This window comes from Heterocephalus glaber, unplaced genomic scaffold (genome assembly GCF_053883595.1).
Source record: "Heterocephalus glaber isolate CG9 unplaced genomic scaffold, H.glaber_assembly_v1.0 deba00001550, whole genome shotgun sequence".
Classification (NCBI taxonomy): domain Eukaryota; kingdom Metazoa; phylum Chordata; class Mammalia; order Rodentia; family Bathyergidae; genus Heterocephalus; species Heterocephalus glaber.
The window spans coordinates 9,845,708-9,872,127 of NW_028258343.1; the positions used below are offsets into that span (position 1 = coordinate 9,845,708).

General features: G+C 39.2%; 1 protein-coding gene across 17 annotated transcripts in view; it reads left to right on the forward strand.

Annotated features, from left to right (window-relative positions):
• Utrn (utrophin) overlaps positions 1–26,420 on the forward strand; it is a 527,655-nt gene that overhangs the window by 238,873 nt on the left and 262,362 nt on the right. For all 17 annotated transcript variants that reach the window (XM_087190253.1, XM_087190252.1, XM_087190262.1 and 14 more), the window contains 7 exons: positions 154–304; positions 1,727–1,902; positions 6,033–6,174; positions 7,409–7,558; positions 9,680–9,755; positions 15,358–15,572; positions 18,300–18,417. In XM_087190253.1, the coding sequence (XP_087046379.1) occupies positions 154–304; positions 1,727–1,902; positions 6,033–6,174; positions 7,409–7,558; positions 9,680–9,755; positions 15,358–15,572; positions 18,300–18,417 (1,028 nt within the window). The remainder of the gene's footprint in view (positions 1–153; positions 305–1,726; positions 1,903–6,032; positions 6,175–7,408; positions 7,559–9,679; positions 9,756–15,357; positions 15,573–18,299; positions 18,418–26,420) is intronic.

Below are 26,420 nucleotides of genomic sequence, written 5' to 3' on the forward strand. Positions count from 1 at the left end.
GAACATTGGTCTTGTAGAGCAATGAGTTATGTTTACCTCATTTGGGAAATGTCAGTTTAAATGAGATTTGAATTTTTGTTTTAGAAAAAAAAATGCTCATAGGCATTCCTGGAGAATTTAGAAACCCATTTTACTTTGTTTCTGGTCCTGCAGTCACTTCGATAGGGCCATGGAAGAATGGAGACAGTTCCACTGTGACCTTAATGACCTCACGCAGTGGGTAACGGAAGCGGAAGAGATACTGCTCGATACTTGTGCTCCGGACGGCAGCCTGGATCTGGAGAAGGCTAGGACTCATCAGCAGGTGAGTGTGTTTGTCGCAGGCAAGGCAGCTGTTGCGCTGCATATGTGTTACCATGTGTCACTCCAGACAGATTTCAGGAGTGGGAACCACATTTGGTAGTTTTTCAGGAGTATATAGTTTATAATTTTTGGTCTAGTTTTTGGTTTCAAAGGTTTAGGAGAATTCGATCATATGCAACTTTCAATAGGGATTTTAAAGAAGTTTAAATAAAAAGTACTGTTTAATGGCTAATGTGAGAAGCAAATTTATTTTAAGAACTGTTTAAGAACAATTTCCTCCTTTTTTTTTTTTCTGGCACTGGGCGTTGATCCCAGAGTCTCTCACTGAATTACACCCCGGCCCTTTTTACTTTCTATTTTGAGACATGTTCTTGGTAAATCATTGGGACTGGTCTTGAACTTGAGATCCTCCTGCTTCAGTCTCTGCAGTGGCTGGCATTACAGGCCTGCCAGACCATTCTAACAATTTCCTCTTTTGAAATTTTATATTGAAAATTACATTTGTAAAATTTTCTACCCAAGAACTTATCAAGGCAAGAAAAATATGTACAAACCTTACCTCTGTTTTCTGTCCTTCAGTACACAGGCATCGCATTTTGCTTTGTATCATAGATAATTATCATAAAAGTAAGTTATTCTTGAGCTACAGCAGGGTAGCTGCTCATGTAAGTTTAGTTCAGTCTAGACAAATCTAATACAATAGCCAAACAAGTTCTTCTGATAACATTAAGTCTTCAAAAATAATGATAGAAAGCAAGATTTCAGTTATACCAATGTTAGAAATATTTCCTTTTATTAAAATTTTAAGATGTATTACCTGTAGGTGCCTCACGAGGAATTGAAAGAAAATGCTTTTATTTTTTCTCATAAAAATATTAACACATTTCCCAATTTTTTAGAGTTACAATCAATGCTTGAATTTAACTTTAAAATATCCCTTTAATCTGTTACTTAAACATTTACAGACCATTGAAACAATGTCTCAGGAAAACGCACATTGAGACTTATTTATGTATGGCTGGACACCAGAATATATGGGGGGAATTTTTTTTAAAAAGAGATGCTTTTAAGCACTTGTTTGGAAGAAAATGAGCAATTCATTTTAATCAAACATGATTGATGCTTCAACTTCTATGCAAACAGCTGTCATTTGCTTTATAATTTAGACTCTCCTATTTCACTTTGTTTTGGCTGATGGCATTCATGAAAGTGAGTTCGATTTCAAGATAGATTTCATTCAATGTGTTGTCCCTTGGAGTGTAATTAAGTAGTTTTAAAGAGCCTTTTCCATGAATATAAAATGCCCTTCCAAGCATTTGTTTCTCTAATGCTTTAACGGATGATGCAATATTTGGGTGGATTCGTGGCACGAGAACAGTGTTGCCAAGTAGCGAGGTGGACACTGCATTATGCTCTGTTGTAGGAGCTTGAGGAGGGCGTCAGCAGCCACCAGCTCAGCGTGGTCACGGTCAACCAGATCGGGGATGGGATTGTGCAGAAACTGCCCCCTGAGGACGGGGGCTTCCTGAAAGACAAGCTGGCAGGTTTGAACCAGCGCTGGAGTGTGATCCTGGCCCAAGTGAAGGCTCGGCAGCCCAGGTGAGGCAGCTGCTGTCCTTAGAGGCAGAGAGTCAGTGCATTTTGATCGGAATCTAAGATACAAGCCCATGAGTTCAAAGCTTTTTTATCATCTGGTCTTATGATAGAAATTGTTTGTAAGACTTTCACTGGCCATGTTCCTTCCTCATTACTGTTTTCGTTTAATTCTATCAATTTTAATTTGTATTGGTACACATTTGCAGTAAGTACATAATGATTATATTCCTTGTGGGGAGTTGGTCTATGTGCATAAGATTTTAATTCTTTTTTTCATCCCCTTTCCCCTCCTTCGCTTCATCTCTGGGTCCCCTTTCCATTTGCAAAAGATCTACCCTCTGTCTCTTATTATGTATCTTTTATTTTGCTCTTTATTTATACTTTAGGTTTCTCATATAAGTGAAACCATGTGATGTTTAAGCTTGTGTGTCTGATTTCTTTCACTTAACATTATGGTCTCAAGATGCATCCATTTTCCTACAAATGACTCAAGGTTATCTTTCTTTATAGCACAGTAGTACTTCATTTTGTGTAAATAGCACATTTTCTTTTTCCATTCATCTACTGATGGACATATGGGCTGCTTCCAAGATGTACCTATTATGAGTTGTGGTTCTACAAACATGGGTATTTTCTGGCTGTTCACAAAGGCCCACTTTCCTATTCAGATGTCATATATGTAAAAAAAGACCTTTATTCTCTTCATCTGTTTATTAGGGTATGATGATGTTGGGGGCAACTTGATTTAGTTGGAAGAACATGCTGGAGCTCAGGTCTCTCCCTGAGTTTAAGGTCAGCTTTCCTCACGCTCATTTCCTGACTGAGCCTGTGTTAGTCTCCAGCTCATGAGGTTGCTCTTGGTGCCAAATGCTGTGCTGTACCCTTCCATGCCAGTTACCTGTAAACCAGGAAGCTCCTCACCTTTATAATGTAGTCAGTGTATTATCATTTATTTTTATTCTGATTATAGTAAAATGGCCCAGATTTTGTTAGGTTGTCTTCAGGTTCCAAACATGTTTGATTCCCAGGGAATATAGCATTCACTGCTTACTCACCGCACGTTATTACTGAATTTTACTGATGATTGGTTATTTGATTTGACTGATATTTACTGAGCCTTTTGTGTAGTACTAGGTATTCAAATGTCATTAAAGATCTCATAGGCTAAAAAGAGAATGTTAAAAGAAAAAATGGCATTAGTTTGACTAAAGAAAATATTCTCAAGAAGATACTGTGTTGTCACAGAGACAGTCATGATGGGCTGTAGAATGTAGGTATTAAAAAGAAAGAAAGTTGGGTGTGGTAATCCCAGCACTCTGGAAGGATGAGGCAGGTTGATTGTATCTTTGATACCATCCATCTTGGGCAACATAGCAACTTAGTGAGACCCAGACCAAAACAAAAAAAAAGGTGGTTGGAATAGGGGTTGGGGACACAGGTCAGTGCTAAGGCCCTAGGTTCAATTTCTAGTGTTAAAAAAAGGATATTAAAACCAAGTAGTTTTAAGGCATGAATAGCAATTTTTCATAAATTCTTTCTAGGGAAGGCCTTTGTGCTTGACAGCTTTCCCATTCCATTACAAATAGCTGAGATAATCAAATAAAGAGAAAAGTTTGTTTTGGCTCATAGTTTTAGAAGGTTCAGTCCACGATTGGTTGGCCCTGTTGCTTTGGCCTCTGGTGGCATCATGATGGTAGTGCAAGGTGGGCAACACCTTTCCTCATGTGAGGAAGTTAAAAAAGAAAAGTACAAAGGGTTGGGATCCCCTATCCCTTCAAAGTGCATTCCCGGTGACACTTCCCACTAGACCCCCATCCCTAACTACCACCTTCAATAGTGCCGAGCTAGGGACCAAGTCCAGATGCAGACTGTAGCAGCCTTCTAGGGAAAAGGTGGAGCAAAGGTGGGAGGTGTGGGGAGAATGGCTCTGTGAGAGCTTTCTAGGGATGAGAGGAAGAGCCAGGCTCAAGAAACTAGGACAGGACTGGAGGGGGAGGTGCCATGGAAACTGCTATGCCATGCATGTGCCTTTGAGTGGAGGGTCCTTCTTTCTTGTAATTACCTGACTCCTCAGCTTTCTTGATGAAAAGCATTCACTTATGGCTAGCAGGGTATTAATAATAAATGCAGAAATTCCCCTAAAGATTTTCAAAGAGATCTCTGTGGTGTGCGGTCATTATTGCTCCTGAAACTAGCATGGTTATATTAATACAGATTTCACTCATTTTTTGGAAGTGTAATGGATAATAAACCTCTGCCCCAATATCTTACACTTCGTCTAAAGCAATTTTGTTTTTTTAAATTCATATTATACTTTACTTCAGGTTTGTAGCCTATTTTACCTCAGGACCACTGTGGAACTGAAGAGCTTTTATATGCACTGTTATCAGTGACACTGAGAAGTACCACACAGTTCAGTTTGTTTTTGTATTGAGTGTCTGTAGCTAAATATTTGCACAGTTTAGCAACTTATGGTGTTATTCCTTAATGAGCAATTGTTATCTACTGTTTGAACAGAATTTATAATGTTTTTTCCTCTTAAGGTTAACATTTATAATGTAGATTATATTTAATTGCTTTGCAGATGAAAATGTTGGGTGATTAAAAATGTCTTGTTGAAATCATTTGATAATGTAGTTTACTTTGTACTTCTGTTTTCAAAGTATTAAATTAGTGATGATAATGAAACATGGGAAATTTAAATTCCAACCTTTTTTGGAAATGAAAAGTTCATACTACTATTTTATTTAGAAGTTAAATGCTTTGCAATGGAGAGGGAAGAGTACCTGCTTTTCTATTGATAATCTTAACAATTTGTGTTGTGATTTGCTTTACTTATTTTTAATCAGTATTTTCTTCTGATGGATACTTGAAAATTATGGTTTTGTAGCAATATTCATTAGTTTTTTAAGTATTACAGTACTCCCCTTCAAATATTATTGACTCTCAAATATGTATTAAACTTTTTTTACATGTATTACATCATTATGTTAATCCTTTCATTGTGACTAAAAAAGGCATAGCCATAAAAATGTAAATTATTATTAGGGATGACACAATATAATTCATTAAAAATTATGATTGGTTTTTCAACCAGCATCTAATTATAGCAGCCATAAAAATCATGATGCCATTAAGCTCTTAGCAGCTTTCAAGACTTTTTAAAATATGTATCATCTTGTTTGTCATATGAGTTCTAATCTTCTGACAGATGGGTTGTATTCTTATAAATGTTATTCTTACAACATTTGATAAGGGCTAATTAAGGCCTTTCCATTTTTACGTTCATCTGACTGTTTTCTTTGGATCCTTTAAAACTTCTGCTGTGTTTTCCCTGGATCTTTTTTTTTAAGTTGATGCCATATTCAAATCTAATACTCATTATAATGAACCAGTCAGATTTACATGTTTTTTTCCTAATGCTTATAGAAATTTTCAGTTCTTGGTACCTTACCTTATTCTTTCTGTCCTCTGAATAAAGTAGAGTGATAGTTACCACCTGATGTGAATAATATGTGTGCTATATAAAGACCCCTTTTTATCTCCATGTAGGACACAGAAAGAACTGTGCATTTTCCCTTATTAATTTAGATAAAGATATATTTCCTGTTTTTTTAAAACTTCCATTATGTTATGTGGTATTATTTAACTTTTAAAAAAGTTTTTTTTTTTTGGTACCAGGGATTGAACTCAGGACCTTGAGCTTGCGAGGGAGGCAGCAGCACCACTGAGTTAAATCCCCTGCCTAAAAAGATTTTTTATTAGGTGGCTGGAGGTATAGCTCAGTAGTCGAGTACATGCCTAATATGTGCAAGGACCTGAGTTCAATTTCCAGCACAGCAAAAACAAACAAAACGTATATTGTATTAAATGTCTAGATAATTTTTATGATGAGAGAAAATAATATTCTTTAGTTTCAGTGTTTTTTAATTTATTTAGAAATTTCTTTTTGTCATTACTAAGTTATATTTAGTCTAGCAAAATGTATACATTACTATTAATAGTCATAAAATACATATTAAAATCACTATTAGGAATTATTTTGGGGGAGGAGTATTATTTATTCAGGATATCCAAAGCAAATACGCTTTATTACATATTAATTAATATTCTTCAAAAATACATTCTTTTAGGCTAAAAGGAGAAAGTAAGCAGGTGGTGGAGTACAGGAAAAAGCTGGATGAGATTGTCTGCTGGCTACCCAAGGCCGAGAAGGCTGTGCAGCAGAGGCTGCCCAGCGAGCTGGAGCTGGAGGAAACCCTGCGGAGATGGAGAGTGAGTGGCTTCCCTGTGTCTGTTCCTGCCTTTGGTGCAGGAGCATTGCCCCTAAGGATGAGTGTAGGTGACTCAGGAAGACAAGGGAAAGAAACTTTGTACTTTGAGCTGAGTGTGGTAAGCTTGAAAGAAGAGCTGTTTTGTTTAAGGAGCAGCTGTAGTTTTGATCTTGCACGATAAAGCTTCATTCATATAAAAAGCATGAACCCTCATGGTCTCTGTCGTAGAACAAAGGCTTTTAGAGCATTTTAAATGGACTTTGTCATTTTTAGAAAATAATAGGGCTGTGAAGTATAGTTTTGTCTTTTAGATTTGGAAGATAATTACTGATTATGATCTATAAAATTGAGTTTTACAATCAAACTCTTGAGTGACATGCAGAGTAACTCACCAGCGCTTCCCTTAGATTGAGTGTCACAGTTGTATTCTTTATGGTTCCTTTGTTGATTTTCAACCAACAATAACTTATTGTTGTATTTGTGTATAATATATAAAGATAACAAAGATATACAAATATGTAAATATATTCAAATGTATATTTTATATCTAGAAGTATTTCTACTTTGTGTTAAGAATTTAAACACATTGCAGACTAATAAGCATGATGTGTTCATATTTTTTATTAAAATATTATATTGTGTACAGATATACATTCATGTTTAAACCTGTGCATGTGAAGGTGCTTATCAATTTGATAAAAGATTCCATCTTTAAGGAATGTGATTAAGGCATTTTGGGGCAGAAACTTTTAATAATGATGAAAAATATTATGAGACAAGCATTGATTTTTCTTTTCAAAATGTAAATATATATTTAATATCGTGTTTTACCTAAAACTTTCAACAGTTTTCTAGTAACCCTTTTGTAAATAGGTTGGGAAGAGACACAAAGGGTTGGGCAGTATATGAGTGTTAAGGCACAATAGTAAGGTGGAGGTAAGAATAGAATGTTAAGTTAGCAATGTGAATATATTAATATAATAGGATGCTGTTAAGAGAGAGAGTACCAGTGAGCGAGCATTTGTACATATGTGCACACACGTGAACATTAATGTGTATCCATTCTCTATCGGTTATGGCTTGTTAACATGGTACGTGCTTCCTGAAAGCTCATTTTCCACCTAAGATATTAAAATTGCACATTTCTAGGAATGCTTTCCCAAGAGATTTCTAATATGTATCTTGAACTTTGCTCTGCAAAACAACTAACCACACCTGTCTTCTGATTCCTTTAGGACTTAAGGCAAGAGTTGGAAGCACAGGAGGAAAAGCTCAAATGGCTGAATCGAACTGAAGTGGAAGTGCTTGCAGATAAGAGCCTGAGCTTACATGAAAGAGATAAACTTTCAGAAAGTTTAAGAAGCGTAAATGTGACATGGAATAAGGTGTGCATGTGGAGTTATTCTCACACCTTTTTCATAGTCACTGATTTTATGATCAAAAAAGTGGGATCTTGTAACTGTTTTACCTTTTAATTATACCCAGTATGGGCACATTTTACTGATACTTGTGTTTACAATATTTTCATCCATCATAGGCAGAAGCATGTACTGTCAAAGAATACTTTTTACTTTACATGGAATTATTTGGCCTAGAGGATTATAATGAATATAGATTAGAGTTAGGCAATAAAATGCCAATAATTTTCTGAAACTGGTGGCCATAAAATAGCTTCCCAATGTTGCACATATATGTTTATTTGCAGTGATTTTATTCATTACAAATTTCCAGTGGAATATAATGACGTGACTACAGTACGATTCAGATGAGGTTTTTTATCTCACACCATTACTTTTTTGCAGTGGAAATAGTTAAAGGTAGATGAAGTCAGATTTCTTTTTATTTTGTCCTGGTACATGCAATATCAGAAGAGGTGGTCTGGGTGGGATGTTGTATAGATATATTATTGCTACAGTTGCATTTGCATGGACCTCTTAGAAAAGTCACATTTTCTTTTTGATCCTCTTAAAATAGTAGGCATTGTCCTATGACTAATGAGGCAGGCACTCATTGATCTGGCCTCTTTGATGGAGAATTACTGCTTCTCACACATCTGCATCTCCCGCCTGGACTCCTCTTTGTGCTTTAGACTTGCAAATAAAGCCTTCTGCTCAGCACCTGTGCCTGGACGTCTGATAGGCGCCTCAGACTGACATACACAGTGGACGTCCTGCCTGCCTCCTCCTTCTGTGCCCTAATGTGCCGCAACCTCAGTTAATGGAGGTTACGTCCTATAATCCTTAGGTCAGAAACCTCGGAGTCAGACTTACAGTATGTGTATGAATTATACCTCAAAAAGAGACAAACCTTTCCCAAACCAAGAACAGTACCTCAGAGCAACTGTCATCTTTCATTAACGCAATGGATTTTTATTCACACCCTAGGCTAGGCATCATTTTAAGAGCTAGAAATACTGAAAAGAGTATAGTACTGGTGTCACCTAGAGAGCTTGCTATGGATGAGACAAGCAGAAAAGCAATCGTAGCGTAGAAGTGCCCAGTGGAACATATAGGTAGAACACTTGCTTGGCTTTGGGGGTTAAGCATGGAATGTTTGGGGCAGGAGAGCACATCCAGACTAATTTAAGAAGGATATGTAAATATTGGTCAGGGGAAGAGTGGAGGGAAGGGCATCGCAGGTAGGAGCAGCGGCAAGTGAAAGAGGAGAGACAGAGAATGAGCACCCTGCACCTGTGTCCTGATGGCTACATCCTTATAAGGTATGAGGCTGAGAGGTGCTCATAGTTCAGGTTCTGGAGGCCTTACCCTGAACTGCTTTTTGAGAGCAGCTCACTACTTTGAGGGTAATGGACAGCTACTAATGTAACTTGAAGAAGAAAGTTATATTTTTGAAAGATTACTGCAGAGATTGAAGGAATAATCCCACCAGTGGATATAGGAAAATCTGTTAGATTCTAGAAAAAAATTTAGGAGGACTATTTCAGAGAAAATAGAACCAGTGAATTCAGATTTTGCCATGTCTGAATAGCCAGTTGACAGCTGAATTGCAGACATATGTAGTATTGGGAGTCTTCAGCCTTAGAAAACTCTGTAGGGTCAATAAGACCAATGGAAACCAGGACCCAGAGAGAGTGCAGGGTCAAGGATAGGAAGACCAAAAAAAACACAACGAACTGTAGAGTAGTGGTATTTGGTGGAAGGGCAGAGGAAAATGAGCTGGTGAAGCAAACTTAGAAGAGACAGAGAGGTGGAGGAAATTGAGGATCAAAAGGTGTTGATGGAATTCAAGGGACAGAGATGGGGGTGGACACCATGAAATCCTGTCAAAGCCACAGCAGCTGAGAGCTGGCCCATGTTCTTGAGAGGAATGTCAGTGGAGTGAATGCCCAAGCAAGATGGCAGCCAGTAGTGAAGGTGGAGACAAAAGCTTAACTGTTACAGGGAAGAAAAGTGGCCCAGCTATCATTTAGCAAAACACCTTTCTTTTGAAAGTATGGCCATCTTTATTTATATGTTATTCTGTTTCTGTTCGGCCTGCTGCTATAGATCTGCAGAGAAGTACCCAGCACAGTGAAGGAAACTACCCAGGAGGCCTCCTCTGTTTCACAGTCATGGATTGCTGGTAAGATACAGTTTATTCCTTGAGTTTGTAAATCAATATAGCAAAATGTATAATACGAACAACATATATGAATTAGGCAAATGTAATTAAAAGCACTAGGCAACTGTGGTTTATTATTCTACTTTTAATTATTGGAAAAGAACATCTTTAAGCCCAAGACTTACTTGGCTGTGTGGTATGGGTGAGGGTTTTACTCTTGTGGTTGATGGGACTTGCTTTTCTCTGGATGAGGGGGCACTGGGCACCAGGTCCTGATGAAGGGAAGGATAGAGGCCAGGTAGGAAGATCAAGGGTGTCTTGTGGGTACACCCAGCTTTTCAGTCCATCAGGCGTAGCTGTGTAGTTCAGTGTGTGCTTGGCATGTGTGATTAGGCCCTGATCGTGCCTGAGAAGAGAGGATTTCCATGTCTTTGGCAGGGGGTCAGAGATGGGGACTTGGAAGGGAAGAGCTGTCCCTCTCAGGGAAGCTACATATTGACAAATACTGCTCTCTGGAAGTGGAGAAAGGAAAGTGCTGCCTCGCTGTTTCTATTTACTTCCTTCTCTCTTTGTCCAGGTGAGATGGAACGTTACTGCCCCATAGCCACTGGCACCACTGCCTTCTAAGCGTTCTTGACCCCTCTCCTGTCCTCTGCTAGAAAAACCACCAATGTGATTAACCCCAAATTCCCGCCCTGTGCCAGCTATTACTGTGGATTATTCCTCCTCCTCCTCCCCTTCTCCTGCACCTCCTCTTCCACTTCCACATCTTACCTCATGTTTTCTCTGGTACCCCTACCTCCCTAAATCTTCATCTCTTTAGTTTCTCTTCTTCCTCCTTTTCTTCTTTTCCTCATCCTCTCTTCCCAAGAGTCTGAGAAAGTGACAAGTGACAAAATTATTTGTTTCTTTTTGTGTTGAGATTAGAGGTTTATTGAAGGTCAAGTTTATGTTCTGTGTTACTTGTATGGCCCAGTGCCTTGCAAAATTAATACTTTAGACCGGATTGGTTTTCTTGATTAATATCCAAAACACTTGAATTGATATTTAGTCCTTTGTAAATGCATGCTCCACTCTGCACGCATGAGGGATTTGATGCATTTTACACAATAGAAATCGGTTGTTTTACTTCTTAACATCCTTTGCTATATAGCAAAGGAGCAGGGAAATTTGAATATATACTTAGAAGCCCAAAAAGCTAACAACCAAACTACACTTGCCATTAGATGTGCAGTTCATTCTTTGCAAGATACTCATCCCGGGACCGGTGAGAGGCCTGAAGCTAATCTTGGTGTGTTCCTCTCCTCCTACACAATGTTTTAATTTAGCTTTTCCTTCTTTTAAATGATAGTAAAGATAAAGTCAATCATTTTACAGTGAACAGTTCAGTGGCATTTAGAACACTCACCTCTATCTAGTTCTAAAGTATTTCTGTCACTGTGAAGTAAAACCTCTTATGCATTTCTCCTCATTCCCTCCTGCTCCTGGCTCCTGGCATCCACCAATCTGCATTCCCTCTGTATGGATTCTGTCTGTTCTGGACATTGCATGTAAAGGAATCATACAGTGCTTCTTTCACTTAGCAGAATATTTTTGAGGTTTATCCATGTTCGCTTCTTGCTGGTTTTACTCCTTTCAAAGCTATGATTCTCCAACCTGCATGGGCATCAGTACTGACAGAGGATGCTACAGCCCGTTCTCCTGAGTACACACTGCTACCATCTTTCTAACTAATAATGACCTCATTTAATTAGAAAAAATGTTAGTACATGATTGTGATACACAGTGGTTACATTTATTTTGTTGCGTTTGTCCATGTACGTAACGCATCTTAATTATTTTTTTCTGACTCTTGGTCCCCTTCCCATTTGCAAAAGCTCTATTTCCATTTTTTCAATTATTTTTTAAAAAATCCTCTGTCCTTCCTTTTTTTCTCCCCCTCCATCTCGTCTTCGCCTTCTCATTTGAAGATCTCCCTACTTATCTTTTATTTTGCTCTTTATACTTCAAGATTCTCACATAAGAGAATCCATGTAATATATAAATGTGTGTCTGATTTTTTTCACTTAACATCATAGTCTTGTGGTGTATCCATTTACCTGCAAATGCCTCGAGTTAGTCTTTCTTTATGGCACAGTAGTACGCCATTGTATATAAATACTACATTTTCTTTTTCTTTCAACTGTTGATGGACTTATAGGCTGATTCCAACTTTAGCTATTATGAATTGTGCTGCTATAAACATGGGTAATCATGTAGCACTGTAATATGATGACTTTAATCCTTTTAGGAAGATCCCAAGAAGGGGAGTAGCTGAGTCAAATGGATTTTCTACTTTTAGTTTTCTGAGGAATCTCCATACTGATCTCCATAGTGATTGTACTAGTTTACAGCTCCTAGGAAAAAGGAACCCTTTGACATCACTCATGGGATTGTAAACTCATCCCAGTTTTAAAAGAAAACAAAAGCCTATGTCAAAAAGAGCTCTTTTATTTTCCCACCACAGAACACGACTGCCTTTGTCTGTACCCATGCAGTCTCAGCACGCTTCCTTTCAGGCGGGAGGAGCTTCCTCTTGTGCTTTGGATCACATCTTCTCTGGGCCTTGTCCTTTCTCTCTCCTCCCCTACTGGATCATTCCCATTGGCATTCATTTTGATGCATGCAGGTTTACTTTATTCATTTAAACCAGTGTGTGTCATTGCATTCCATGGAGGTGTAGGGATCCTCAGGACTCTCTTCTTGAGCTATGGTCAGCTGCCCTGTAACTATCAACACTTTTAAATTCAGCTGAATCCACCAGTCTGTAACCAGTAGACTTGGAGTCCTTTTGTCTCTCCTCTGGATTTCATGTGCAATCTGTTGGCAAATTGTGTCAGTCTGTGCCCTACCCCAGCCCTTCCTTGGCGTGAAACACGCTCCTCATTCATCTAGATTGTTGGAGTATCCTCCCAGCTCTTTATCCTGATTCTGTTCTTGCTTTACCATTTCCATAATCTGTTCTTTTGATAGCAGCTGGAGTGATGGATTCCACAAGTTTGCCTCTGTCCCTTCTTTGCCCACAATCATTTAATCACTTCTACTCTCATAAATGAGTTCCCAAGTCTTACTGTGGACCTGAAGGTCATGTCAGATCCGCCTACTGGCTAGCTGCCTTGGCACATTTCTTACCACTTTTCCCTTTGTTTGTTCTACTTCAAACACACTGTTCTTCTTGGTCAAGCCTCCCGAGAGCACTTTCATCTCTGGTCTTTGTGCTTGCTATTCCTTCTTTTCTTCTCCAAAGTTTCATCCTGTGGATATTTCAGACTCACTTCATTCAGTTCTTCCTCAGATGATCTCTTTGCAAATAGGCCTTTCCCGCCCGGCATATCTCATATCCACTCTGTCTCTCTCTGTCTTCTTGTGTTGGCTTTACTTTAAAATATACAGTAGATTGGTGCCCTCCATAAATGCAAGCTCGGTAGGTTGGGGACTTGCACAGTCTTCCACTTACAGATCTAGAGTGGTGCCTGGCACATAGTAGGTTCTTAATTCATATCTGAATTTAAGAGAATCTAAAGTAAAAAGAATGCTACAGTGAAGAATAGGCAGAGTGATGTGTGACACATTCTCTGGAGTATAAGCCTAGAGGTAGAATCGCTGGGCTGTAGGACGTGGGTGTTGCAGTAGCCAGTGCTAAAGTGCTGTCTGGACTACTTATTCAGGTTCAAGCTCCCACAGTTGAGTGTGAGGGTTCTCAGACTACATTGTTTCAGATACCCCAATGTTTTGTTCTTAGGACTCTCTTACACTTTTAAACATTATTAAGGCCCTCTAAAGAGTTTTTGTTTATCTGTTTGATATGTATTATATTTACCTAATTAGGAAGAAATTTCAAAATTATTTTTATTAATTTGTTTAAGATAATGATTTATTATATGTTAACAAAGTTAATATTTTTATACCATATTAGTATAGGAAACTATTTTTCAAAGCAAACCAAAAAATCAGAAAAATGACAGTGCTTTACGTTTTCAAAATCTCTTAAAGTGTCTGGCTTCTGAGGATACACTGCATTTTATCTGCTTCAGTGTTTGGTCTGTTGGGGTATCGCGTGTCATACAGTTTTGATTGAAGCACTGCTTTGTACTTAGGAGTGAATGAGCATGACAGGACAGATAGCTTTTGATGATGGAGATGATGGTGATGGAGATGGTGGTGGTGATGGTGGTGGTGGTGATGGCTTGGGCACCCAGGTCCCTGAGAAGAGATGCTAGGAAAGCAAAGCTTCCAGCCCGTTGGTTTGTCAACCTGTGCTCTACATGTGTACATTATTTCATTTTCATTTGTATTTTCTCCACTGTCAGCAAAGTTGAACTTTTTAAAATGTGTATGTTCATCACCTTTCTTGTTTCCTCTTTTGTGGATTGTCTGATGACTTTTTGGGTGTTTTAAAAAAATTCTTTGTCTTCCATGTCCATAGCAAATACTTTGACAATCTCTGTTTATGGTGCTCTGTGCAGAAGTCTTAAAAATAGTTTATTAGTAGCTTCCTTTTATATGTGTTCAGGGTCCTGCAGCAATAGAAATATTCTTTTATATTTTTAGGTAACAATTTTGTTTTTCATGTTTAGGCCCTTAATCTGTCAAGAATTAATTTTTCCATGATGCATGGGAGGTCTAAATCTGTCCCATCATTTCCTACTCCAGCCATAAGCCATCACTTTGCCAGCAGCCTTTATTGAACAGTAAATTTTCCTGCATTGATCCATAATGCAGTCACTGCCAAGGTCAGGCTTCTCTGCCACTGTCTTAATTACTTTCCAGTCTCTGAGACACAATACCTGACACCCATAACTTAAGGAAGGAAAAGTTTTTTGGATTCACAGTTTGTGAAGGTTTCAGTCCATAGTCAACTGGTTCCAAGGTGGGATGGCATGGCAGAGGGGCCTGGCGGAGGAGAAAGAGCTCATGACATGGAAGCAGGAAGCAGAGAGAGAGATCAATGGAGGAGGGAGGGAGACAGACTCTACTAAGGTGGTGGCTGGAAATGTGGCAAATACATAGAAATATATTCCTTCAATTTTTATTTAAAGAGAAAATTTTAGGAGCAATCCAAATATCTAGTGGAAGGAAATGGGTTAAGTACAAGTGAATATATGTATGAATTATTACACTGATGTTCACATTGGCAGCTTGTTAAGAATGAAATATGGTTAGGTCATAAAGTTAATTGAAAAAGAATGGAAAGTTATGAATACATTGGCTTTATAATTAAGGCAAAACCTCTTGACCAAATAAAAGAATATTCTTGATTGTTTCATGGCTGGTGTACTTTTACTTTATTTTTATTCACTATCATTGTTGATCATGTTCGAGTTCTTGGTGGCCTAGAATTTTGTGAGATTTCCTGTTCAGTTGGCCTTACAGCTACCAAAGATACATGGAGATTACTGGCCATGCCACAGCTATTTGACTATAGTAAAATAAAAACATCTTAGAATTTTTATTTAAACTCAATTTTACTTAAGTACACATATACACATATCACTGTTATAGCACTTTAATAAAAAATATCCTGTTGATTTATTTTCAAAATATCCTATTGATTTATCCTCACATTGCCACATTTTTATTTCAGCTCATCCTAGTGTCCAAAAGGTGGTGCTAGTCTCATCTGCGTTTGATGTTCCTGTTCAGTCTCCTCGCAGCTCTGAAATGTCAGTTCCTGCTGATCTGGATCAAACAATAACAGAACTCGCCGACTGGCTGGTATTGATTGACCAGATGTTGAAGTCTAACATTGTCACAGTTGGTGATGTGGAAGAGATCAATAAGACAGTTTCCCGAATGAAAGTAGGTGCATAGCGTAAAGCTTGTCAGAGCAATAGCATGACACAAAAGTTAGACAACATCTACTTGGATCTTTTTGTTTACCCTAAACTCAGAGAGTAAGGTTTGAAAAATTCTTTATCTGTCAGCTCTCCAGGACTACCTGGAATAAAGCTCCTCTTTCATTTGTGAGATCAAGTTTATTGACTTAAGCTAAAGACTTGATGTATTTTTATTTTTTATTTATTTTTATTTATTTTTTGGTACCGGAGATTGAACTCGGGTCCTTGCGGTTGCTCAGCAGGTAGCAAAACCGAGCTAAATCCTCAGCCCCTTGATGTATTTTTAAAACCTAAAACTGATACCATTAAAAGTTAGGCAGGTTGAAAGAAATGCGAGCTAGTGTAACATTTACTGCCCAGTGTGATGGGGAATAATTTCCCAAGCTCTGTTTCAACTTACATTTCATAATGAGCTTGTTTCTTTTCTGATTTTAGAAATGAGATTCTCCCAACTGTGACTTTTGTATTGTACATATGCCATCCAATACTAATTTGTAAAGTTCTGTTTCCATATTTAGTGTGTGCTAGGTTCCGGGCTTTGTATTGTACAGGGATACTGAAAAGAATATTCCACATATAAATGGGATATGCAATAGAATATTAGTAACAGTTACTGCTGACTTTTATTAAGTGCTTAATGTATGTGGGGCATTTTCTTAAACATTTTTTACATGTATTATCTAATTTTTGTCTTTAGCAGTCTTGTGAAGTTAGTGCTGTTTTTAGTCTCACATTGCTAATAAGCCCACATTTCTAAGAGGCAGAGGCACTGAGTGCATGACTGTATCCAGGTTGCTGTGGCAGGGCAGAGTCTAATAAAAGCTGCAGGGTGGGTGCAGGCCACCTGTTAGAGGAAGCAGGGTGAGGAGGAGGCTTGCTTGTACAAGGATGATCAGAATTACAGGGAATGATTCAATTTAACAAGTTCACTACAGTAAAAGACATTGCCATGAATCCCCCCTCAGAAATCTCCCTCTTGCTTCAACACACTTATCCCATCATTCTTGCTACTTTCTGAAGCAGTTCTGGAAGTCCTCTATTGTGAGTGTCTTTGGGAGGTGTGATCAACAATATGGTGAGTGCTGCTGCCAGTGCCATCCAATGGAAAAGAAAGGGTTGTGAAAATGTTGCAGTGTGTCCATGTCCACCCTGTGCGCTGGATCTGCCACAGGGTGACCTGTTGCTTTTCCCCAGAGTAAAAATAACCTTGATAGGTAAGCATTTTGAGTTGATTCAGGACCTTGAGGCAGCCAGGACTGTGCAAGGAAAGACAGTCATGGAAGAGGACTTGCAGAGCTGCGTCAGAGAGTGGCAAGAACAACAGGATAAGTGTGTTTATAGCGAGAGGGAGGATTCTGAGGGGGTTCATGGTAATGTGCCATTTATTACAATAAAAGTTTAAAATTTAAACATTCCGCCTATTCTTCCATCATACCCCTGACAGCGATGGAGGACAGGTCGTACGGTTTTGACGTCACAGATGAAACAGATGCCATTGCACGTAGAGGGAACAAAGTGAACACAGACATGAGGCCGGGGTTGGGGGTGATGAAGATTGGGGTCCACATTTGTGCAGTACAGAAATCCAGTGGGAGGAGAGGCAGGAAAGTCAGTTCCCCTCGTCTCTGTGGTGGAACACGCAGGTGCCCTAGCCCCGCAGACTTCCAGCATGTGTGCAGCCGGACAACGTCTTTTCTCCACTGCTTTTTCTTTCCTGAGTTGCCGCTGGGACCTGGTGATAACAGTGCTTTAGTGAGAAGGCGAGGGTGGACTGGAGCTGCTTAAATCAAAAGAGCCCCTTCTGAGGGGCTGAGATGCTGCCATTGCAATGAGCAGAAGTAAGAAAGAGAAGAAACAGAGTGCCAGTGAGGGTCGGAGTGATCTGGTTCTGGGTTTGCCATGTCAGGAGGTCCCTATGCCATTGAGGAGAAAGTGGTCAGCATCCATGGAAATGTGCTCCTGGGTCCAGGATTGAAATCTGTGAGAAATCTACTTAGAAATAGTGCTTGTCACTGTAGCAGTGACTGAAGTCTACAAAACCAGTGACCTCAAGGGCTGGGAAAATCTTTTGCCACGCTATTTGTACTTAGGATAAATGTGTTTTCTAGTTTTATGACTGTTTTATCAGTTTTACAATTAAAACGTGCTAACTTTTTTCTCACATTTATCAGTACTGAGAGACAGAGTGCACCGAGAATAACAGTTCTTCGGGCCCAAGATGACTTGCTTTGCAGTCTCTTCAGTTAGAGCTTTCTAGCTCCTCACTTCCGTCCCCAGGGGTAATGACAGCATTGCATTCATATCTGATGTAGAGCAGGTACGCAGTGCCTTAGCAGCAATGACTGCTGTCTTTTCAGAGCATTTTAGAGAGGTTTCCTTAATGTAATCTCGTCAACCTTGCTACAGCTAAGCTGTTAGTATTTCCTTATTTCTTTTTGTGAAAACTAAAACACAAAGCAAAAGCAACTGGCTTCGCGATCCCTGTGATTAGTGGAAGAGCTGAGATTTGAACCCAGGACCTCTGACTCCAAAACATGTGCTCTTTCTCTGCCACATTGCTGATGCCTCACCATTCCTTAGAGCAGGAAAACAACAAACACAGCTTTGCCATCAGCCAACCTGCTCTGCTAGGTTAGTACTCTTATGGGAGGTTGGATCAGCCTACCTTAATAATCGGTTCTCTTAACAGATTACAAAGGCTGACTTAGAGCAACGCCATCCTCAGCTCGATTTTGTTTTTACGCTGGCGCAGAATTTGAAAAACAAAGCTTCCAGTTCAGATGTGAGGACAGCAATCACAGAAAAATGTAAGTGTGAAATACACATTATATCATCAACATGCACTTTCCCCAAAGATGGCCCCTCCCCTTTCTGCCCCCTCAACACATACAAGCATGTACATTTTCAGAGATTCAATTAGAAGTAATATTTTTTTCATATTTGCCACTCATTGTTTATAAAGAAACACAGCCTTTTCTCACTTTATGAACATTATCACAATTTGCTATGAATTCTTTAACGTGGCTTTTTCTTCCTTTCTGTACTTGTATCGAACCCAGGGGCTCTCTACCACTGAGCTACATCCTCAGCCCTTTATAAAAATTTTATTTTGTGACAGTTGTCCATGAACTTGTGATCCTCCTGCTTCAGCCTCCTAAGTAGCTGGGATTCTAGATCTGTACCACTATACCTGGCTTAACATTAGTTTTAAGTAATTCCCTTCTGGATTTTTTCTTGCATATTAAGATTTCTTTTAAAAAAATCAAAATAATGAAAATTAGGAAATTCCTTTCTTCCACTGCACTTTGTTCACTGAGAACCTGTTGTTACCATGTCTCTTAGCTCACTTTCTCACAATTCATTCCACACATGTTTATTGAGCAACTGCTGTGTGCCCGTGTGGCTGGCACTCTTTTGGGGACACTTTAGTTTAAAAAAATCAACCAAGTGGCCAGGGATTTAGCTCAGTGGTTCCACCGCCGGCCCTGCAAGCGCAAGGTCCCGAGTTCGATCCCCAATTGAAAACAAAAAGCAACAACAACCAGAAAATGAACATAGAAAACACCAGTATATAAAGATCCCTGTTTGGAGTTTGCTTTTGACTTCAGAAGCATCTGAAATCTGTGTGGCATACAGAAGAACATCTGAATGCTCAAGTGACATCTGGGGACAGTCAGTCTGCTTTCATTGTCCCCTGTCTCCCTACAGCCCTCTCAGCCCATCTGTAATGATTCTGCACTATATACACACACGCTCTTTAAAACGTCCTGACATTTCTTGGTCTCCTTACCTTTATTCATGTTACTTCTTTTTCTTTTGCCTTTTTCCCCTGTGAAATTCTGCTCAGCAGCTGAAATGTCACCCCCTTTGTGGAGTCTTCCCCACCTTCTTCTTGTCCCTGGTGAACGTGTTTTCTATCGTTAGTTCCCACTGTGGCCGTTTCCCCGTAACTTCACTGTAGATTTCATAGCTGCTTTCTTCCCCTCTGCTGTCCACAGATTCTCATTCTTCACCTTTCTGGCCTGACTCAAATTAGGCACTTAATAAATACGTGTGCCAGAATATAAACTGGGAGAAGAGAGTCTCATATCTCTCTAGGGTGGGAAGCCAGCTGTTCACCAAATGACAGTGTTTAGGTTTCAAAATAAATGTGGTAGCAGTAAAGTTACTGTAGGTGATAAGTTAGCAAGAACTTTTAGTATTGAATTATATTGACTCATTTTTACTATACAACCCATTTTCCTTCTTTTCTCCTCTTTTTGTCCATTCATTGGTTGATTGTGCCCCTTATGGGACTCTAGTGATCCCGTTTCCCCTCGCTTGGCAGGGGAGCTCCTCTGTGTTAGGGCGCTGTCTGAGTCACTGTCTTGCCCTGAGATGCAATACCTGGCACCTGGAACTTAAAGGAGGAGAGGTTTATTTTGGTCCATGTTTCAGTCCATATGGGCTGGCTCCAAGGCAGGGCAGTATGGCAGAGGGGCTTGGGGCAAGAGTGTTGCTCATGGCATGGTGGACAGGAAGCAGAGAGTCAAGGGAGAGCTGGGACGGGAGGTAACCCTACTAGGTCATGCCCACAGTGACCCACCTCTTCCAACCAAACCTCACTGATGAGTTCCTGCAGCTCTAGCACAGTGGTGACGAACCTATGACATGCATGCCACAGCAGGCATACCATTGTCATCACTGCTGTAGGAAGACATTTGGATCTAAACCGTACCACCTGTGATTTAGCACTTATAATGAACAAGATGATTTGCTTATGTTTCAGGATAAACTTGTAATGTTTCCTGGCGTGTGATGCTTTAAGAGTTGTATTTGCTTTATATTAAATGATTCCCTGAGTAATAGAATGTGCCATAACAACTTTATATCATTTTTAACTGACAAGTAGGATATCATAATATACTTGTCTTCCTTTTAAGTTGAAAACATAAGCAATTTATTTTAATTAAGTTAGCATAAAATAGATAATCTCATTGAACAGTTTCTTACAATTATGACCTGTTACATATAACTTTCTTTTTGTTTTTTAATTCTTTTATTGGTACATTTTAGGTATAAAACACAATTACATTTCTCATTGGGAATTGTACCTTTACATAATGCATCTTGGTTCTTATTTTTTCCCCATTCCTAGCCCTCCCTTCGCCCCCTCCACCCTTCCCTATTTACAAAGACTTTATTTCCATTTTTTCCATTTCTCATCATTTTTCCTTTCCCTTCTTTCCTTTCCCCTGCCCCTCCCACTACCCCTACCCCTTTGGACCTTTTCTTCCTATTTCGCATCATCGATTATTCATTCTAATCATTGGCACATTTTAGGTATACAATATAATGACATTCATCATTGGAAATTTGCACCTTTACATAATCTCTCTTGGTTCTTATTTTTCACCCTTGCCCAGCCCTCCCTTCAACCCCTCCATTCCTCCCTATTTACAAAGATTTTGTTCCTATTTTTCCATTTTCTCATACTAATCCCATTCCCTTCTATCCTTTCCCCTAGCCCTCCCACTTCCTTCCCCTTTGCCCCTTTTCTTCCTATTTCACATTACCTATTATACATTTTAGTCCTTATTTACACTTTCAGTTTCTCACACCAGAGAAACTATTTGGTATTTATATGTGTGTGTCCTATTTATTTCACTTAAGAGTATCGCCTCAATGTGCATCCACTTAGCTATAAATGTCTCTAATTTCTCATTTTTTATGGCTGAGTAGTACTCCATTTTATAAAAAACCCACATTTTCTTTATCCAGTCTCCAGTTGATGGGCCTTTGGGCTGTTTCCAAGTTTTAGCTATCACAAACTGTGCTGCTATGAACATGGGCCCACATATATCACTGTGGTATGATTCTTTTAATTCTTTGGGGAAGATCCCCAGCAGTGGAATAGTGGGGTCAAATGGGACTTCCAGTTCTAGTTCTTTGAGGTATCTCCATACTGATTTCCACAGTGTTTGCACCAGTCTGCACTCCCACCAGCAGTGGAGCAGGGTTCCTCTTTCCCCACAGCCCCGCCAGCATTTGTTATTGGTTGATTTCATGATAGCAGCCATTCTTTCTGGAGTGAAGTGGAATCTCAGTGTTGTTTTCATTTCCATCTCTTGAATGACCATTGATGTTGAACATTTTTTCACGTATTTGTTTGCTATTGTTACTTCTTTGTGTGAGAAATATCTGTTCATTTCAGGTGCCCATTTTCGGATTGGGTCTTTAAATTTGGGAGGTCTGATCTTTTTAAGTTCTTTATAGATTCGAGATAGTAGGCCTTTGTCTGAGGAAGAGCAGGTGAAGATTTTTTTCCCACATTGTGGGTTGTCTCTTCACACTGCTGGTGGTTTCTCTGGCTGTGCAGAAGCCTTTTAATAAAAAGAGATCCCACTTGTTTATTGTTTGTGCTAGTTCACTTGCAACTGAGGTTTTGTTCATAAAATCTTTTCCTACACCAGTATCTTCAAGGGTTCTACCTAACCTCTGTTCCAACTGGTTCAGAGTTTCTATTTTAATATTTAGATCTTTAATCCATTTTGATTTTAGTTTAGTGCATGGTGAGAGATATAGGTCTAGTTTTAATCATTGGCAAGTTAAAGCCCAATTTTTCCAGCACCATTTATTAAAGAGGCTATCTTTCCTCCAGTGAGGGTGTTTGGCTCCTTTATCAAAGATGAGATGGCTGGTGTGTCTGGCGTTGTTTCTGCATCTTCTAATCTGTTCCACTGGTCCTCAGTTCTGTTTCTTTGCCAGTACCATGCTGTTTTTATCACAGTAGCTTTGTAGTAGAGTTGCAGGTTGGGGATTGTGATACCCGCTGCCATGTCTCTGTTACCTAGAATTGCTTTTGCTATTCTGGGTCTCCTCTTGTTCCAAATGAATTTTTGGATTGCTTTCTCAAGGTCCATGAAGTATGCTGCTGGGATCTCAATTGGAATTGCATTGAATCTATATAGCAGTTTTGGAAGTATGGCCATTTTCACTATATTAATCCTTCCTACCCAGGAGCAGGGGCTGTCTGTCCATTTTCTGATATCATCTTCAATCTCTCTTTTCAGAGTGCCATAGTTTTCAGAGAAGAGGTCTTTGATTTCTTTCGTTAGGATGATTCCTAGGTATTTCAGTTTTTTGGATGCTATTGTGAAAGGAATTATTTGCCCTATTTCTCTCTCAGTGAGTCTGTCCTTCATGTAGAGGAAAGCTATTGATTTTTGTGTGTTGACCTTGTAACCAGCTACTTGATTGAATTTGGTTATTAAGTCTAGAAGACTTTTGGTGGAGTTCTTGGGGTCTTCTATATAGAGTATCATGTCATCTGCAAATAATGACAATTTGACTTCTTCATTTCCTATCTTTATTCCTTTTATTTCTTTCTCTTGTCTAATTGCCGTGGCTAATGTTTCCAGAACTATATTGAACAAGAGTGATGATAGTGGACATCCTTGTCTTGTTCCTGATTTTAGTGTGAAGGATTTCAGTTTTTGACCATTTGGTATGATATGGGCTGTTGGTTTTTCATAGATGGCGTTTATCACTTTGAGGTAGAGACCATCTATTCCAATTTTTTGTAGGGTTTTTATCATAAATACATGTTGGATTTTGTCAAATGCTTTTTCCGCAACTATGGATATAATCATATGGTTTTTGTCCTTGGCTCTATTGATATAGTGTATTACATTAATTGATTTTCGTATGTTGAACCATCCTGCATCCCTGGGATGAATCCCACTTGATCAGGGTGTATGATCTTCTTGATGATCTTCTGCATTCTGTTTGCCAGTATGTTATTAAGGATTTTTGCATCTATGTTCATTAGTGAGATTGGCCTATAGTTCTCCTTTTTGTTTGGGTCTTTCTCTGGTTTGGGGATCAAGGTGATGCTTGCTTCCAGGAATGAATTTGGGAGTATTGCTTCCCTTTCAATTTCATTGAAGAGTTTAAACAGTAGTGGCAGCAGTTCCTCTCTAAAGGTCTTGTAGCATTTAGCAGTGAAGCCATCAGGGCCCGGGCTTTTCTTAATTGATAAGTTTTTAACTACATTTTCAATTTCATTGGTTGATATTGGGTTATTCAGAATTTTTAGGTCTTCTTCGTTCATCTTTGGTAATTCATATGTATCTAGGAATCTGTCCATTTCTTCTGTGTTGTCCATCTTATTGGCGTATAGGTTCTGGAAGTAGGTATTGATAATCCCCTGGATTCTGCTCACTCTGTTGTAATTTCACCCTTTTCATTCCGAATTGCATGGATTTGGGCTTTTTATTTCCTTTTTCTGAGAAGGTTGGCTAAGGGTTTGTCAATTTTGTTGATTCTTTTGAAGAACCAAGTCTTGGCTTCATTGATTTTTTGTATCGTTCTCTTAGTCTCTATTGCATTGATTTCTGCTCTGATCTTTATAATTTCCTCCCTTGTATGAGCTCTGGGGTTGTCCTGCTCTTCTTTTTCTAGATGCTTGAGGTTCAGCATGAGGTTGTTTAATTGGGCTTGTTCTGTTTTCCTAATATGCGTATTCACTGCTATGAATTTCCCTTGTAAGACTGCTTTCATTGTGTCCCATAGATTCCAATATGTTGTATTGTCATTGTCATTTAATTGAAGAAACTGTCTGATATCTTCTTTAATTTCCTCTGTGATGCACTGGTTATTCAGAAGTGTGTTGTTCAATTTCCACATATTTATGAAATGTTTTGAGTTTCTTTTGCTATGGATCTCCAATTTCATCGCACTATGGTCTGATAATATATAGGGGATAACTTCAGTTTCTTTGTACTTACTTAAACATGTTCTATGTGTGAGTATGTGGTCTATTTTTGAGAATGACCCATGTGCAGCTGAGAAGAATGTGTATTCTGATTTTGTGGGGTGGAAGACTCTGTAAACATCTGTTAAGTTCATTTGTTCAAGAGTTCGATTGAGTTCTAGTATTTCATTACTTATTTTTTGTCTAGTTGATCTATCTATTTGTGACAGTGGGGTGTTGAGGTCCCCCAGTACAATTGTATTAGTGCATATATGACTTTTCATATCCGTTAGTATTTGTTTTATACAGTTGGATGCACTAGTGTTTGGTGCATAGATATTTATGATTGTCATCTCTTCCTCTTGGATTGTTCCCTTTACAAGGATGTAGTGTCCTTCTTCATCTCTCTTAATCAGTGTTGGTTTGAAATCTGCTTGATCTGCCAAGAGGATAGCTACTCCTGCTTTTTTTCGGGTTCCTGTCACATGGAGTATTGTTTTCCACCCTTTAACTTTCAGTCTATGGTTTCCTTTTGAATTAAGTGTGTTTCTTGTATGCAGCATATTGTTGGATTTTGCTTCTTGACCCATTCTGCCAGTCTGATTGATGAATTGAGACCATTAACATTGATGGTTATAACTGAAACGTATTGACTTGTCATTGCCATGACTTTTTCTTTTTGTTGGGTTCTCCCCCTTTCCATTTAATTTCTTGTCATGCCAGATGAGTTCATTCTGCTTTGCTTCCTGGGGCTCTGATCCTCAATGTCCGTTCCTAGGATATTGTGTAAAATTCTTTGGAGTGCTCGTTTGGCATTCACGAAGTTCCTAAGGTGCTCTTTGTGATGAAAGTATCTTTATTTCTCCATCAATTTTGAAAGATTGTTTTGCAGGGTACATCAATCTGGGTTGGAGGCTGTTTTCTTTTAGGGTTTGGAATATGTCACTCCAAGCTCTTCTTGCCTTGATGGTTTGTGTTGAGAAGTCTGCTGTGATTCTGATGGGCTTTCCTTTGTATGTGATTTGTTTCTTTTCTCTCACTGCTTGTAGAACTTTGTTCTTCTGTTGAGTTTGTGGAATCTTAACAATTATATGCCTATGTGTAGATTTGTTTTGATCAAGGCTATTTGGAGTCCTATATGCCTGACTCATCTGTATGTCAAGCTCTTTTCCCCTGCTTGGGAAGTTTTCTGCCATTATTTCTGTGAAGAGATTTTTTATGTCATCTGCACTCTCTCTTGTTTCTTCATTGACTCCAATCAGTCTTATGTTATTCTTCTTTGCATCATCTAGCAGCCGCTGGATTGATTTCTCATATTCCCTTATAATTTTGAAGCAATTTTTCTTTTCCTGGTCACTAATTACAATCTTATCTTCTATATCTGAAATTCTGTCCTCACATTGGCTCATTCTGCTGTGTAGACTTTCAATGGAGTTTTTCATGTCTTGGAAATCTATTTGCATCTGTTTTATGGATTCCATTTGTTTCCTATGTTGGGATTCCGTCATGTTTCTCAGCTCCTCTCTAGATTTATTAATTATGTCTTGCAGTAGGGGCACAATTTCTCCTGTTATCTGAGAAATTATTTCTGATTTCATTGTTTCCAGATCCCCTTTTGTTGCCAGTTCAGTGGGTCCAGATGGTTGAGTATCAGAGTGTTCCATCTCATTTCCCTTTGGGGTTGCTGTAGGTGATCTGGAAGTCTGGTTTTGAGACTTGTTTATGTGTTTTCTCATTTTGACTGGAGGGCGGAGGGCTGTTGGGGCCTGCACAGATTACCTCCTCTGAGCTGGGAGAGGTGGGACAGGGTACAGGAGCAGCGGTAGGGATGATGGCCCAAAAGCCCTTTCCTGTGGGCTGGGAGCAGCAGGAGGGATGTTGCCCGGGTAGCCCCTTCCTCTGGTCCAGGAGAAGTGGGATGGCGGCTCAGAAGCCCCTACCTCTGAGCTGGGAGCAGTGGGAGGGATGGTGGCCCAGAAGCCCCTTCCTCTTGGCCAGGAGCGGCAGGACAGAAGTTGGCCCAGAAGCCCTTTCCTCAGGGCTGGGAGCAGTGGGAGGGATGGTGGCCGGGAAGCC